The 14,487-nt window shown below is 49.7% G+C and overlaps 1 protein-coding gene across 2 annotated transcripts in view; it reads left to right on the plus strand.

Annotated features, from left to right (window-relative positions):
- Nucleotides 1–13,034: 13,034 nt before the first annotated feature.
- C2H10orf143 (chromosome 2 C10orf143 homolog) overlaps nucleotides 13,035–14,487 on the plus strand; it is a 16,606-nt gene continuing 15,153 nt past the window's right edge. For both annotated transcript variants that reach the window (XM_044662932.1, XM_044662933.1), the window contains exon 1: nucleotides 13,035–13,162. In XM_044662932.1, coding sequence (XP_044518867.1) covers nucleotides 13,094–13,162 — 69 coding nt within the window. In that variant the 5' untranslated portion in view covers nucleotides 13,035–13,093. The remainder of the gene's footprint in view (nucleotides 13,163–14,487) is intronic.

Here is a 14,487-nt window from a genome sequence, read left to right on the forward strand (position 1 = left end):
GAAGACTGTAGCTCTGTACATTCCATTTGAATTATTGTAGGAAGATTCCAAAGATCACATGGTGAGATATAGTGCTGAACACTATTACTTGTTGTGTCATAAACTCAAGTGGAATTCCCAGACATTCAAACACTACTGCAAAAAGCACAACTCCAAAAGGCTGGCCATGTTGTTCAGTGCCCAAAATATATTTGCCTAAAAGACTATTTTATGGAGAACTCGCACAAGGCAAGCATTCATACTGAGGTCAGAAGAAGCAACGTCATCCCAGATGGGGCCATGTCAGGTGTAAGGAGGAAAAAGGGGTTTTATGGGTTCAGTGTATTAAAGATGGTTGCCAGAGGATTGAACTATTATCAATCCTCAATTAAGAATAATCTCAAGTCAAAATTGACTTTTATGGTAGTTTATTTACATGAGAAGAGAGAGAGGAAGTACAGAAATAAGAATCTATCCCACTAATTAATCCAGGTAGATTCTTAACCCTCAGCCGAGGGTTAAAGGGCCTGAGGCCCGGAGGTGAATGGAGCAAACTTCATTCACAGAGCCTATAAAAAAAAAAGTTTCTTAATAGAAGTTCAGGAAGATTCAGTCTTTAAACTCACCATGTGGAACAGTCTCGGTCACGAACCAGCAAAGCTCCCTCAGATCTCCTTCACCAAACTAGAAGCCTCACTCAACTCCCTCTTTTTAAAGGGGTCCCATATGTGTCACTTCCAGTGCCTTCCTCTAGCCTGCGTGTCCAATTACAACAGACGCTTTCTCCTAGAAAGCGTAGGGGGCAGTCTGTTAGCACATGTGGGTTAGGACCTCCCAGAATTGGAAGGTGCTCTCACCTTTAGTGATTAAATCTAAAGATGGGCAGTGTCGGCTTAATCTAATTATCACACAGGGAAGGTGCTCTTTCTTCCTAGGTAAGGTATACATTTTAGGGCTTCAGCAGATAGCACCACAAACCTAAATATTGACTAGAGTTTAGAGAATGGGATGGTATCATGCCTGATCAGTAGAAGAGATCATTTTTGGCCAGAAGTGATTTTTGGCTCCCTCTAATTATACTGTATATTGGACTACCTTTTCTCTAACTACTCAATAGCCGAGAACAAATTTAAAACCAATGAGATGAGAATTACACTTGACTACTGACTGTTGGCTAACCCTTGGAAAAGCTACCTTGACCTATCAGTCAGCAAGCTTTTACATAGTGTGTAAGCATTGTACCAGGCACTGGAGATGCAAAGATAAAAGAAATTATGAAATTGGGATTTAACTTACCAACTTTATCTCACTTCCCTATTTATTTATGTAAGCAATTTGCTCTGTCCTTAATTATAGTCATTTCGTAGAGTGGTCTTCTGGAATAATCTTAGATAATAATCTTAAATATCAAAACTCTGATATTTCTTTTCCTCTTTAACCAAACATTTACCAATTCAGTTCCATCAGACATTTCCAGCCTTCTACTCCTTCCTTTGGCTAAAGGGAATCTAATAAGAGAAAATGGAATGGTGATAAATAGGAGGTCTTATCCTTTGTTATGAATAAAAATTAATCTTGGAAACTTTATACTAAATTTGTAAGTATTTATTAGTAAAGAGAAAGAAAGAGTGAAATAAGGTTTCCAGCCTATCTGACTTTAAAAGTCTCCAGCTGAGTTACTTCTGCTCCATCAGGTCCTAGATTCTCCATGGACCCAGCTAACCACAAGATGGGCCAAACAAATAAAGGTCAGTCAAAGATCATGCTTCAGTTCAGGAAGGGACCAGAGCCCAAGAGACAGAGTTCTCAGGTTCCACTGCTTGCCAGAGATGGCTTACATAGATAAGTTCCAGGAAGACATCAAGAGAGCTCCTTTCACAAGCCCACAAAATGGCAGAAAGACTAAGCCCACTTCACCTGCTGGCTTTTCAAGCTCAGTCCAAACTCTCCCCTAAGATCCTCCAAAATGGCCTGTGTTTCACATCACATCCCCTGACTTGCACCGGTCATGAATCTTGCCTGTCACATTGGCAAATTAAGACACAGGACTTTGTGATTCCTATGATGTAAGACTTCCAACATCTGATGGTCTCCTAGATATTTAATTCGCTCAACTTGGATTCCAAAAATCATTGGAACAAGTACAAGATGAGTAGATGAAGAGGTAGTTCATTTTAAGAAATAGAAGGCTTGGGGGCAGCTGGGTGGCTCAGTGGATTGAGAACCAGACCTAGAGATAGGAGATCCTGGGTTTTAATCTGGCCTCAGACACTTCCTAGCTGTGCGACCCTGAGCAAGTCACTTAACCCCCGTTGCCTAACCCTTACTGCTCTTCTGCCCTAGAACCAATACACACTTGATTCTAAGATGGAAGGTAAGGGTTTAAAAAAATAAATAGAGGGCTCTGGAGACATTAATAGACTTTCACCTCAATATGAGACACCCCTGTAATAAAGCAATGAAAGTTTGGATCATACTCAGAAAAGTGCAACATCTAGGATGGGGAACTTGATTAGCTCGCTGTGCTCCACCATGGCATATCTAGAACACATGAGAGCTCTCTTTAAACGCTTGAAGGACTCTCAGGGGAAGATAGGATGCAATTTGTTCTTTGTTTGGTCCCAGAAGGCAGAACCAAGAGCAAGGTGTGAGAGCTGCAGAGAGACCTGTTGAGGATGGACCAAAGACTGATGTGAGGGAAAGCTTCCTCACCATGATACTGCTCCCAAGGCAGAAGGGTGCTGGGCATTTAAGGTCTTCAGAGGCTGGAGTGTTGCAGGGGGCTTGCTGGTTAGAGCTTGAGTACTTGGGCATGGAGGTGCCTTTCAAGTCTAAGATAATGCAGTGCTGCAGGTGATGGGGGCACCAATGGGTTGCCTTGTGAATCCTGAAACTGCAAGCTGTGAGCAGAAGCAGCCATGCCATGCCATGCCAGCCTGAAGGCCCTAGGGGATAATTCAAACTCCACTTTGTTAGAATCATTTTAGTCACACTTTTCGGGGCAGAGTAGATAAAAGTGGTGAGCTGGGAGCCAGCCAGCCCTGGATTCAAATTCTGACTTGACCACTTCCTTACACCATGTGGGATCTCAGGCAAGCCTCTCTATGCTTCACTTCCCTCTTCTTTTAAGATGAAGGAGTTGGTCTCTGAGATGGTCTCTGACTCTCATTCATTCAATCAATCAATCAATCAATCAATCAATCATCCAATCAACATTTATTAAACATTTACCATGTGCCAAGTACCGTGCTGCTAAGTGGTGGCGGATAGGGGAGATCTCATGATCTTAGTCATTGTTGTTGTTCATCCTTCATTTTGAAGAGGACCATGATAGCACAGGGTGATGTCTTGACATGACCAGGAATTAGATTGAAGTGAGGCAGAGCCTTCAGGTTCTGTTCCAGCCTTCTCTTCCAAAATCATCAAAACCTCTGGACAAAAGTCAGGATGCAGTGGATGGCCTTGGCATCTTCCAGGCCTGACCAAACTCTACATATTCCACAGCTCAGACCATCTTCATGGCCACTGGCCAAATCGTTTTCGTCTGCCCATTCTGCCAGGGGAAGGCTTCATGTGCCTGGCGTAGACATCCTTGTAACTCACCCATGGCTCTGAGGACTATCAGTTATCCTCAGCCTGCCTTCAGAGATGGCTGTGGCCACTGTGCATGCCTGCTACAGCTTCTTGGAGCCACAGGTGAGAGCTGGGTAGCAGATGGACACAGAAAGTAGAAAGCAGCCCTGAAAGGGGCTCAGCAATCCCTCATAGCCAAGGCACTAGTCTTTGCTGAATACCTTGCATGCCCTAAGGAGACCCTGAACTAAGCACATGTGAGTGACTGGAACTCAAAAGTGGAATATTTCCTGCCTTCAGGGAGCTTATATTCTAGTCAGAGGACACAAAAGTGCATAGAGAAGTTCCTAGAAAGTAGATATAGATTCAGTGATCAACTTTCAGCTTAAATGTTAGCTTCTCTGTAAAGCCTGCCTTGATATCCCAGAACTTCTTCTCCAGCTCCAGAGGAGACATCTCTGAGCTCAGACTTTGGGCCACCAATCCCCCACCTTCCACCAAAGAGGCTGCATATAATAGCGTGGTCCTTTCTCACCCCATCCCCCAAAGCTGGGGTTCAGGCCATCAACACCTGGGGGAATAGGACCTGGAAACTGCCTCGGCAGGTGCTACAAATTCCACCTCCCCTACTGCTGAAGACCCAGAGAGGAATGCTCATCACCAGAAGCCCTGGCACCATTGAATGGTTTTATCCGTGGAAATGGCCGTAAAGAGGCCTGGCCCCTTGCCAGGCCACTGCACCTTCAAGACCCTATAACCTTGTTTGGCTCAGTTTCCTCATATGTAAAATGAGCTGGAGAAGGAAATGGCAAACCATTCCAGTATCTTTGCCTAGAAAATCCCAAATGGGGTCAGGAAGAGTTGAACACCACCAAACAAGAACAACAATCAGTAAATGCCTGCTTTAGAGGCAGAAGGGGAAAGTAGCTATTGCCGGGGAGAAAAATAACAGGAAGGTACAAGCATGATAGCTCTTCCAGCCTGGAAGTAACCCTGGGACGCTGGAGGCATGTGGGGAATGTTTTCATTCAGACCATCAGCATGGTAATCAGTGGGAGATCGTTTTTTCTTTGTTCTGGGGACCTAAAGAGTTGGAGTCAAGTAGGTGTGGCAGAAGGACGTTTAGTGAGCTGAGATGCCTGAGACAATGTGAAGCTCAGATGGGGAGTGATGCCCAGAAAGAGGTCTTGTTCCACAGAGACCATCTGTCCTTGCTCAGAGATGTAAAACCCAATAGAGATCAGTCACTGAGCATTCTGCTCTGACCTCCCCTGGACTTTAGATGGGACCTCTGGATTTCCCATTCTCACACTGGGTCCCTAACCAGACAGAGCTTCTTTGGGCACAGCAGCAGCATCTTACTCATGGGAAATGTTTGGGAATTGCTCAGTCGGGCTCCTAACATCCTCTGGGAAAGTAATTCCTCCCACCTGGGCCCAATGGACTGGAGATCAATAAATCAGGATGCAAGACTACAAGAGAAACATTTTAATCAGCATTTGCTGCTAGGCAGTTGCCCAAAGGCCAACAACTCCAACAAAGGGTAATGTAAGGGTTAAATTAAGGAGTTTGACAAAGTGAGGAGAGCAGTTTAATAGAAACTTTGTTTAATTAAGAGAAAGAAGTACAGATAGAAAGATAGAAAAGAGGACAGAGAGATTATTAATCGTATACCCTAGAAATAAACTTAAAATTCCTAATACTACTTAAAATTTACTAAACCTATCTCAGTCTTCTCAGGACAGGTTCTTCTGCCTGGCACACCAGGCCTATCTAAACCTTCTCTATCTAGAAATTATTCACTAACTACCTAATTCCCTAAAGTAATAGACAGCCACCACTCACTCACTCCTTCAATCAGTTTTCTATAGCGGTCCAACTGTCAGTAGCCAACTACCAGCAGATCTTTGCCTCAGAGACAGACCTGCTCTCTAGAGATCCCAGAGGCAAAAGCCCTCCAACTGTCAGTGATGGATTCCTTTCTCTCCTCACTAGCCAACTGTAGCCCCTAACTTCCTGTCAAAGGGCAGGCTACTTCCTTTTCCTCAGGTCCTGGTCTCTTAGGTAACAGAATCTTCAGCTCTGGCTTACTGACTCACTGAACCTGTCAGTTCTGATCTACTTCGAAATCCTGGTCTCTAGTCTCTCAAGGAGACAGAGAGAGAGATTTAAGAAAATCCCTTTAACAGTAAATTTTACATAGGGTTTTACATAGCCTTAGAGAAAGTGAGGCCAATAGGCTGCCCAACTCTGTTTCTTTATGCCTTTCATCTTTATGCCTATCATCAATTTTATTTTGGCTCTCTTGGGGTACAAAGGGCATCGTTTACCAAGTAGGGGCAAATGTCCAAGGTGAAGTTGCTCAGCTACTTTCCTTAGTTGGGAAACTGAGTACAAACAATTCTTTAAAAAAAAAATTTGTTTGTTACATTAAAATTCCCAGGTAATTACCTCTCTCCTCCCTTCCCCTCAGTAGAGAAAATATCACTTAACATATATATATATTCATATAAAATTATTTTTATTTGTTTCAAGTTTCTATTGCTCAATTCTTTTTTTGATGGTGGATGTGCACAAGTCATCCTTCAAACAATATTTCTGTTGCTGTACATAATGTTCTCTTGGGTCTGCTCATTTCACTCTTCATAATGTAGGTCTTTCCATGTTTTATTTTTTTTTCCTAGTTCTGTAGCCAATTCATTGATCTGCTCTTTTTCTCTTTTATTGATGCAAGCATTTAGAGATATAAATTTCTCCTAAGTATTATTTTGGCTACATCTCAAAGTTTTTGGTATGTTGTCTCTTTGTTGTCATTCTCTTTAAGAAATTGTTGGTTGACTATTGGGTTTATATCCCAAAGACATAATAAGGAAAAAGACTTGTACAAAAATATTTATAGCCATGCTCTTTGTGGTAGAAAAATATTGGAAAATGAGGGGGTGTCCCTTGATTAGGGAATGGCTGAACACATTGTGGTATCAGATGGGGATGGAATACTATTGTGCTTAAAGAAATGATGAACTGGAGGAATTCCATGTGAGCTGGAAAGACCTCCAGGAAGTGATGCAGAGTGAAAGGAGCAGAACCAGGAGAACATTGTACACAGAGACAGATACATTGTAGCAAATCAAATGTAACTGACTTTGCTACTAGCAACAATGATACATGTATGGCCCAGTGGAACTGCTTGTCGGCTCCAGGAGGGGAGAGGGAAGGGGCAGAGATCATGAATCATGTAACCATGGAAAAATATTCTGAATACATTTTTTAATTTAAAAAAAAAAAAAAGAAATGGTTGGTTGTTTCTATGATATATACTTTGATCCACTCATTCTTTAAGATAAAGTTGTTTAGTTTCTCATTAATTTTGCCTTTTTTTCTCTAGGCCTTTATTCGGTGTAATTTTTAAAGTAGTATAGTCTAAAAATGGATGCATTTCATATTTCTGCTTCTCTGCATTTGGTTTTGAGGCTTTTATGCTCTATTATATGACCAATTTTTGTGAATGTCCCATGTATCGCTAAGGAAAAAAGTGTATTTCTTTCTATTCCCAGTTTTTTCCAGAGGTCTCTCAAGTCTAACTTTTCTAAAATTCTATTTACCCCCTTAATTTTTTTCTTGTTATTATTTTTTTTAAACCCTTGTACTTTGGTGTATTGTCTCATAGGTGGAAGATTGGTAAGGGTGGGCAATGGGGGTCAAGTGACTTGCCCAGGGTCACACAGCTGGGAAGTGGCTGAGGCCGGGTTTGAACCCAGGACCTCCTGTCTCTAGGCCTGACTCTCACTCCACTGAGCTACCCAGCTGCCCCTCTTGTTATTTTTTAATTTGATTTGTCTAATCCTGAGAGGGGAACATTAAAAAAAAAATTAATCTGTTCATCATTTCTATCTTGCAGTAGGATTCCATAACAATCACCTACCATGATTTGTTCCACCTTTCCCCAGTTAAAGGATATTACTTAATTTCTAATTCTTTGCCAAGGCAAAAAATCTGCAATAAAGATTTTAGAATACACAGGAGGTTTTTTTCCCTCCTTTTCCCCTAATAACTTTAGGAAATTAACCTAATAGTGGTATTGCTGAGTCAGAAGGTATAGAGAATTTTATAACTGTTTGTTCCTAATTCCAGATTGCTCTCCAAAATTGGTGGATCGGTTCACAGTTGCACCTACAGTATATTAGTGCCCTCATTTCCCCGTTCCTCCAACATTTGCCATTTTGTCCTTTTATCATTTTAGCCCATCTGACAGGTGGGAGAAGACATCTCAGATGTTCTGTGTTCATTTGCATTTCTTGCTTCACATAAATGGACCCTGAAAAACACAGAACCACCAAGGCGATTAGAAAGAGCAAAGCTTTTATTGGGACGAGGAAGACAATGCTCTGATTGGCCACTACACAGAGGCCAGGGTTAGAGACCACACAGAGACAAGCTCTGGGACACGGGGAACACTGTCTTCAGGAAAATGCAACGGGAAGGGGATTTTCCAATGAACTGAAGAACTTGGGATCTTATACACCGTTTGGGGAATAAAAGAAAGGAAGGTAAATGTGGGGGTTCCATAAAACAGTGTCATGAACCCTCGTAAAGCAGTTTAGATATGAGGAAGGGGGGAAGGGAGGGAACAAAGGAGGGGGCCAGCCCATGGTGCAAGCACCCAGAAGGGCCAGTGACAGAAAATGGAGAGCAGGAGGAAGAAGAGTGGGGTGGGGCCAGCCGGAACCAAGAGGAAAAACACCAGGGGGCAAACACTGGGGGGGTGGGGTGGAGGTGGCACAAACACTCTGGGGCCTCACAGGCCTAGGGAAAGCAGAGCAAGTAAAAGGTTCCTTTCTGGGTGCTGGAGGTCTCCCATCCCTCTGGGCAGCCATTCTTCTGCTTTCACTTGGAGGATTTTTGTTGTTGTTGTTGTTTTAATTGTTTTTGTTTTGGGTGGGGAGGGAGGAGGCAGGAAGTGCAGAGCTGAGGGGTGTAAGCTGAGAGAGAGCCCAGGACCATACACTGGAGCTAACGCGGGGCTTTGGGAATTCTAGACCCCAAGTTGAATTTGCGAGAATTATGTAAAGAAAAACAATGTGTAACAGAGACTGGATGTGAGGGGTGTGTGTGCGTGTGTGTGTGTGTGTGCGTGCGCGCGCTTGCCCCAGAACAACATGAAATCATTCGAGTGGGCCAAGTAATCCCTTCAGTCTTATCAGAGTAACAATAGGCAGGATCTGGCCCACTCCAGGTCGGTGGGGCCACTCTATTCTCCCAAACTGCAGGCCGCATTTCTTTGACTTGAGGCTACCCTGGGCCGGGAGAGATGCTCTTCCCCAAACTCTCTGCAGCCAGGTGTGGTTGGGTTCCGCTATGGAAGCAAACACCAGAGAGGGATGAGCACGTATCCGCGAGGCTTCCAGAGCTGGCCAGCACAGTCCAGGCCCACAGATGGCCGAGAGCTAGGGAGCGGGGGAGGGGAACATCCTCCAACTGGGCAAAGGCAAAAGGGAGCGGGCCAGGACGGGGAGAAATGGAGCGGCCGGGCCCTTCTCCAGGCTCAGTTCGGCCACAAACTGGCTGCGTGACTTTGGGCAAGTTATTTCCTCTCTCTTCGACGATAAAGTAGTGGGGAGCCAACACTAGACTCGGGCGTAGAAAAGCGGGACGAGGAGCTGGAAAAAGCGGAGCGGAAGGGAGGGACGACATCCACAGGCAGGTCCGCTTTTTGTAATTCAGGTTATACCGACGCCACTTAAGTCAAAGTGGTGAGAGAAACCCTCACTCCCCAGCCCACCTCCGTTAGCTTCACCCAGTAAGCTATCTTGTCTCCTGCCTGGGCCTCAGTGGCTCGGAGGGCTCCCCCCCCCCACTCCAAGTGGTGCGGAGTGAGAAATTAGTGTGTTATTCTCCAGGTAAGAGTGAGTGGTTGTCCCCCCTCCCCCCATTTCTGCTCCACCTTCTCCCCCCAGGACAAAGGCTTTTGAATGGAGTCTTCTGAGTTTGGGCATTTGCCTGGGGCAGGAGTCCCAGACTGGCCCAAAGACCCAATGGAGCACCCTTTTGTCATAGAAGTCTCCTCCGAAGGCAGAGCTTCTTCCAGGCCGCCCAGCCCAATGGCTAGAGGTCTGTCCCACCCAGATCCTCCAGGCGTGGCCTCCCCCTCTCTGGGTATCTCTTTCCTGCCCTTTTATTTCCGGGACCATTTCTTTTGTTAATCGAGAAAGCACCGAACTATGAAATAGTCCGAAACCGCCCTCTTTAAGGATGGAGCCTCCAGGCAGAGCGGGCGCTACAGACCCTGCTCTGGTCCCCGAACTCCCCGGTGGGCCACCGGAACCTTTTGGGGAATCAGGGGCCGGGCAAGCGGACTGACTGGCATCCCCGAGGCTACAAGGAAATGGGAAGGTTCTGAAGAGCCAGAGCCAGAGCCAGAGGCCAGGGTGTAACACGGGAAGGGGGCGGCCCTGCACAGGTCTAGGGCTTCTTGGGAAAGGGCCTCGGAGGGGAGAAGCTGCTGGGATAAAAGGATAGTTTAGCATTTGATTAAAATCTGTTCACTCCACCTAACCAAGTCCATTAATATCTTAAGGTCTAGCGTGCAGGCTGCCCCCACTAGGCAGGGACTCCCTTCAGGGTGGGGTCTCCAGCTTGCAAGCTAGCCCTGAAACTCGGGGTTCATTGGATCTTACTAGGCTACCCGTCTGGGGGCTCCCAGGGGCCACGTGGACGCCTAAGATATGAATTTGCTTGAAGCCCCCGTAAAGCTTGTCTCCCAACTCCTTGAAGAGGTTCATTTGCTTGAATGTGGCCGTCAGAAAGCCATTCAGCCTTCGGTCTCCAGCTCTTGAAACGTGCTTTCCTGTAAGCTGGGAGGGCCATTTCTGCATCAAATAAAGCGTAGCCTTGTTTTGGGGGTGCAAATGGTGCCCCCCCCCCGGGTTCGGGAAGGAAACCTCCCTCAGGAATGAGGACTCCAAGCTTAGCTTCAAAGTCAAAAGAAAGCTTTATTAGTAAGATGGGATCCTGCGTGGAACAGCCCTGGGGGGCTGCCCTCGGCGACATGGCACAATTGGAGCAGCTCTCGGGGTTGCTCCCCCAGTGCCCCAGTTCAGGGGTTTTTATATTCTTTACAGGAGTGCAGACGTGACTTCTGTGGGTGGGTGGGGGGGTGGGTCTATCCGGGATCCTCTGGGTTAGGCCCGCCCGCAGGTCTGTCTCTTCTGTCTGTCTCCACCTAAAGGAGTCCAAGGATGACGATCTTTGCCTGGGGAGTCACTGGACAGGAAGGGGGAAGGGAGTTTCCCTGTCCACAGCCTGCCAGAGTTAAGGGGTGCAGGTCCCTGCCTTCCCTACACACATTGCCCTGGCGCAGCTGAGGCAGACATGGCCAGAGCTCTCTCTGGAACTCTTAGGGGGCCCTTGTCTTGGGTCAGTGACTTGAGGCAGCGCCCCCACATTTCTCTCCTTCGGCAGATTTTTTTTTTTAATTTTTTCTTTAAACCCTTAACTTCTGTGTATTGGCTCCTTGGTGGAAGAATGGTTAAGAGTGGGCCATGGGGGTCAAGTGACTTGCCCAGGGTCACACAGCTGGGAAGTGTCTGAGGTCGGATTTGAACCCAGGACCTCCTGTCTCTAGGCCTGACTCTCAATCCACTGAGCTACCCAGCTGCCCCCTTCCTTTGGTAGATTTTTAATAGTGGCTAAAGAGGGGGGACGTCGGCATTTTCAAGGTCCCCTCAATTTCCACCTCACACAAAGTGAAAGAAGAATGGAGGGAGACCCAGTGTGCTGGGCCCCTTCCCCAGGTGTTCCTCTGGTTCTCCATTCTCTGGCCCTGGAGGAACCCTGCCCTGCCCCCTCCCCGCAGATGTGAGGTCTCCTTCCTGTCTCCATCCCTCTCTTCCCCTTGGGCTTTGGCAAATTCTCATTATGGACAAATCCCTTTAGGAAGATCTCTGCAGAATGACAACTGCCCGTGTGCTCCGGATGCCAGGGTCCTTTCTGCAGGGTTCTGAGGCCCGGCACGAGGCAGAGGGGGCAAAGAAGGACATCCTCCAAGGATCCCTGCAGTGGTGGGGGCGGGGGTTGGGGGGCCTGGGAGGCGGGGGCTACCCTCTCAAGCCCTGCCCCCCATCCACCTCCCGCAGAAGCACCCGGTGAGGATGAGAGAAGGCAGCCGCAGCCGGGCTCAAGTCAAGCAGGGAGTGGAAAAGTCAGACAAATCATGGGCTTCCCTCCCATTTCTTCACATCTCTCGTCCTTCACACCTTTTTTAGCCTTAGCTCAAGTCTAAGAGAGGCGGGCAAGGGCTGGCCAATGGGAGTGAGGCGGGCGCTGTGCAGAGAGGGCGGGGACCTGCGCCCCTTAACTCAGGCAGGCTGTGGACTGGGAAACTCCCTTCCCCCTTCCTGTCCGGTGACTCCCCAGGCAAAGACCGTCATCCTTGGACTCCTTTAGGTGGAGACGGACCTCCATAGCCTAACCCTGAGGATCCCGGACAGGCCCCCCACCCACGGGATGCGTGAATGCCCGAGTGCAGGAAGTCACATGGACACTCTGGAAAAGGATACAAAACCCCTGAACTGGGGCATGCGGGGCGCAGTTGCCCCCCAGGGTTGTTCCACGCAGGCCGTGTGCTGGCCGTGGATCCCATCTTACTAGTAAATCTTTCTTTTTACTTTGAAGCTAAGCTTGGAGTCCTCCCCTTCTGGAGGAAGGTTTCCTTGCCCAACCGAACCGAACCGAACCGGGGCTCCACCATTTGCAGCCCCATAACAGGAGGAAGTGCCCTGCCCAGGGTCACGTGAGGCCACACTGGCAGTCTGACCGCTGAGCCGCCCGCTGCCCCCTCAGACTTCCTACTTGACATCTTCTGCCTGGAGACTTAAAGCGAGGCCGGCTTGCCCAAAGCCTCTTTCTCCTAGTCAAAGCCTGGTGGCAAAAGGAAGGTCAGCGGAGATGGCGGTGGCGGTGGCGGTGGCAGGCCAAGCTCGCACCCAGAGCTCCGCTTGGTTCCTGTCCACCAGAACCAACTTCTCATCTGCCCCTCCCAGGCGGGAAGTCTCCAGCTGCCCGGGCCCCGCACCCTCTAACTCACCCCGGGGCTTCTGGGAGCCCGAGGGCAGCCCTCCCCCAGGGGCTAGTAGGCCTGACCACCTGGGCCTGCGGGGAAGGGCTGCCGGGAAAGGGGGGAGGGGAGGAGGAAGAGCTCCAGACCCTCCCCCCCGCCCTCCCCCCGAGTCCACTCCCACATTTTCAAGTTGGGGAAACTAAGGCTGAGGGAAGAGTCCTTTCCCCGGGAGAGGCGGCCAGTTAAAGGAGGGGCCTCCCGGCCCAGAGGAAGAACCGCCCCTACAGGGGAGGGCCGTGGCCCAGGTGCCCCAAGGCGTGCCTGGAGCTGGATCTTAGGACCCTGCTCTTCCTCTCCCGGCCGGCCCCCAGCACGCAAAGGACAGGACGGGGCGGGGCGGGGCGGGGCGAGGGAGGGGCCGCGCGAACGGGGCGACCGGAGCCGTGGGGGCGAGGCCCAGGCTTTAGAGCTCTGGGCTCCGGCTGCATGGATCGTGGCTCGCTGGCCGGCCTGCGGCGGCCTGCGGAAGAGGAGTGGGGCAGCCCGGGGGACGCGGTGAGGCTTGGGGTGGGGCCTGGGGGAGGGCGACGTTTGGGGCTCCTTTCCCCTCCCCTTCTTTTATCCTTCCTCCTCTCCCCCTCCCCTTCCTCCTTTCTCTTCTCGCCCTCCCCCAGCCCCCTCTCGGAGCCGCCCCTCCCCCGCCTCTGGGGCGGGGCCGGAGTTCTGCCCCTCCCCCTCTAGCGGGCCCTGTAGTGCCTGTAGCGCGGGAGGGGGTGGGAGGAGGAGGAGCCTGACTTCGGCCTTTTCCCTCCTTTCTCCGTGTGGCCCCTCCCCGGCCTGAGCTGCGTGGGGTGGGCCCTGGAAGGCGGTTCAGCCATCTGAGCCCTCTGGCTGGGGGCGGAGGCCAGGAGGAGGGGCTTCTAGCGTTTCCTGTCCTTAGTGAAAGTGCTTGTGACCCTCCCCCTCCGGACTGCGCTCGAGGATCCCCGCCTCCCTCGGGTCCACTGAGCATTTGCCCTCCGCTAAGCAAACTCCGTGAGGGATGCTGGGAGGCTGTGGGATGGGGCTTATGGCCCTAGAACCGAAGAGGAAACTGAGGCCCTGGGCAGCCGGCCCGGGGAGGGTGTTCAGGGCTCCACACTGGCTTTCAATCCCTAAAGCCTGGCCCATCGGCCCAAACGGCTTTTAGCTCCGTGCCTGGCCCACGAGGTGGCCTCCATGCATGCTGGGTCCCGTGCCGCGTAGGCGGAGACCTGTAAGCCGTGTAAAGCTCTCCGGGCCTTGCTTTGCTCATCTGTATAATGGGGTTACCTACTCCAGAGGTGGCCGAGGAGCCCGTGTGCCACAGCACTTCGTCAAAACCAACATCTAAGAAATCCCCATAAAGGGGGAGTGACCACTCCAGGGCCACTTTCCATTCCCTGCGGCAGTAATTCTACCTACTGAGTTTGCTTCATTATTAGACTCCGGGACGGCCTGGGGAAGGACAGAGGGGATTGCTGGTCCGTGAGTTGGGCCGGGGAGCGGAGGGGGGGGGCGGACTTTCACAGGCTGAAAGCTCCAGGGCTCCAGGGTGGTGGCGTCCCATCCAGGAGCGGGTCAGGGCACACCACCGGCCACCCAGCCTTTGCCCAGAGTTCCGCTGCTCCATGGGTGGACCCGAGGCAAAACCAAGAAAACGTGGACTTGGCTCTGCTCCGGGCTCAGCACAAGGTCTCCTGGGAACCCTGTTTTTTCCCTGTCCTGCTTCGAGCCAGAAGCTGGACAGCTCCGTTTGGCAGGACTTGGTGAGGTCAAGGGAGATGGGTGTGAGGAAGGCAGGAAAGGCTGGGAAGAGCTTTGAATGCTGGGAAGGAGGATGATGGACTACCCCCCCCCCC

This window comes from Gracilinanus agilis, chromosome 2 (assembly GCF_016433145.1).
Source record: "Gracilinanus agilis isolate LMUSP501 chromosome 2, AgileGrace, whole genome shotgun sequence".
Lineage (NCBI taxonomy): Eukaryota > Metazoa > Chordata > Mammalia > Didelphimorphia > Didelphidae > Gracilinanus > Gracilinanus agilis.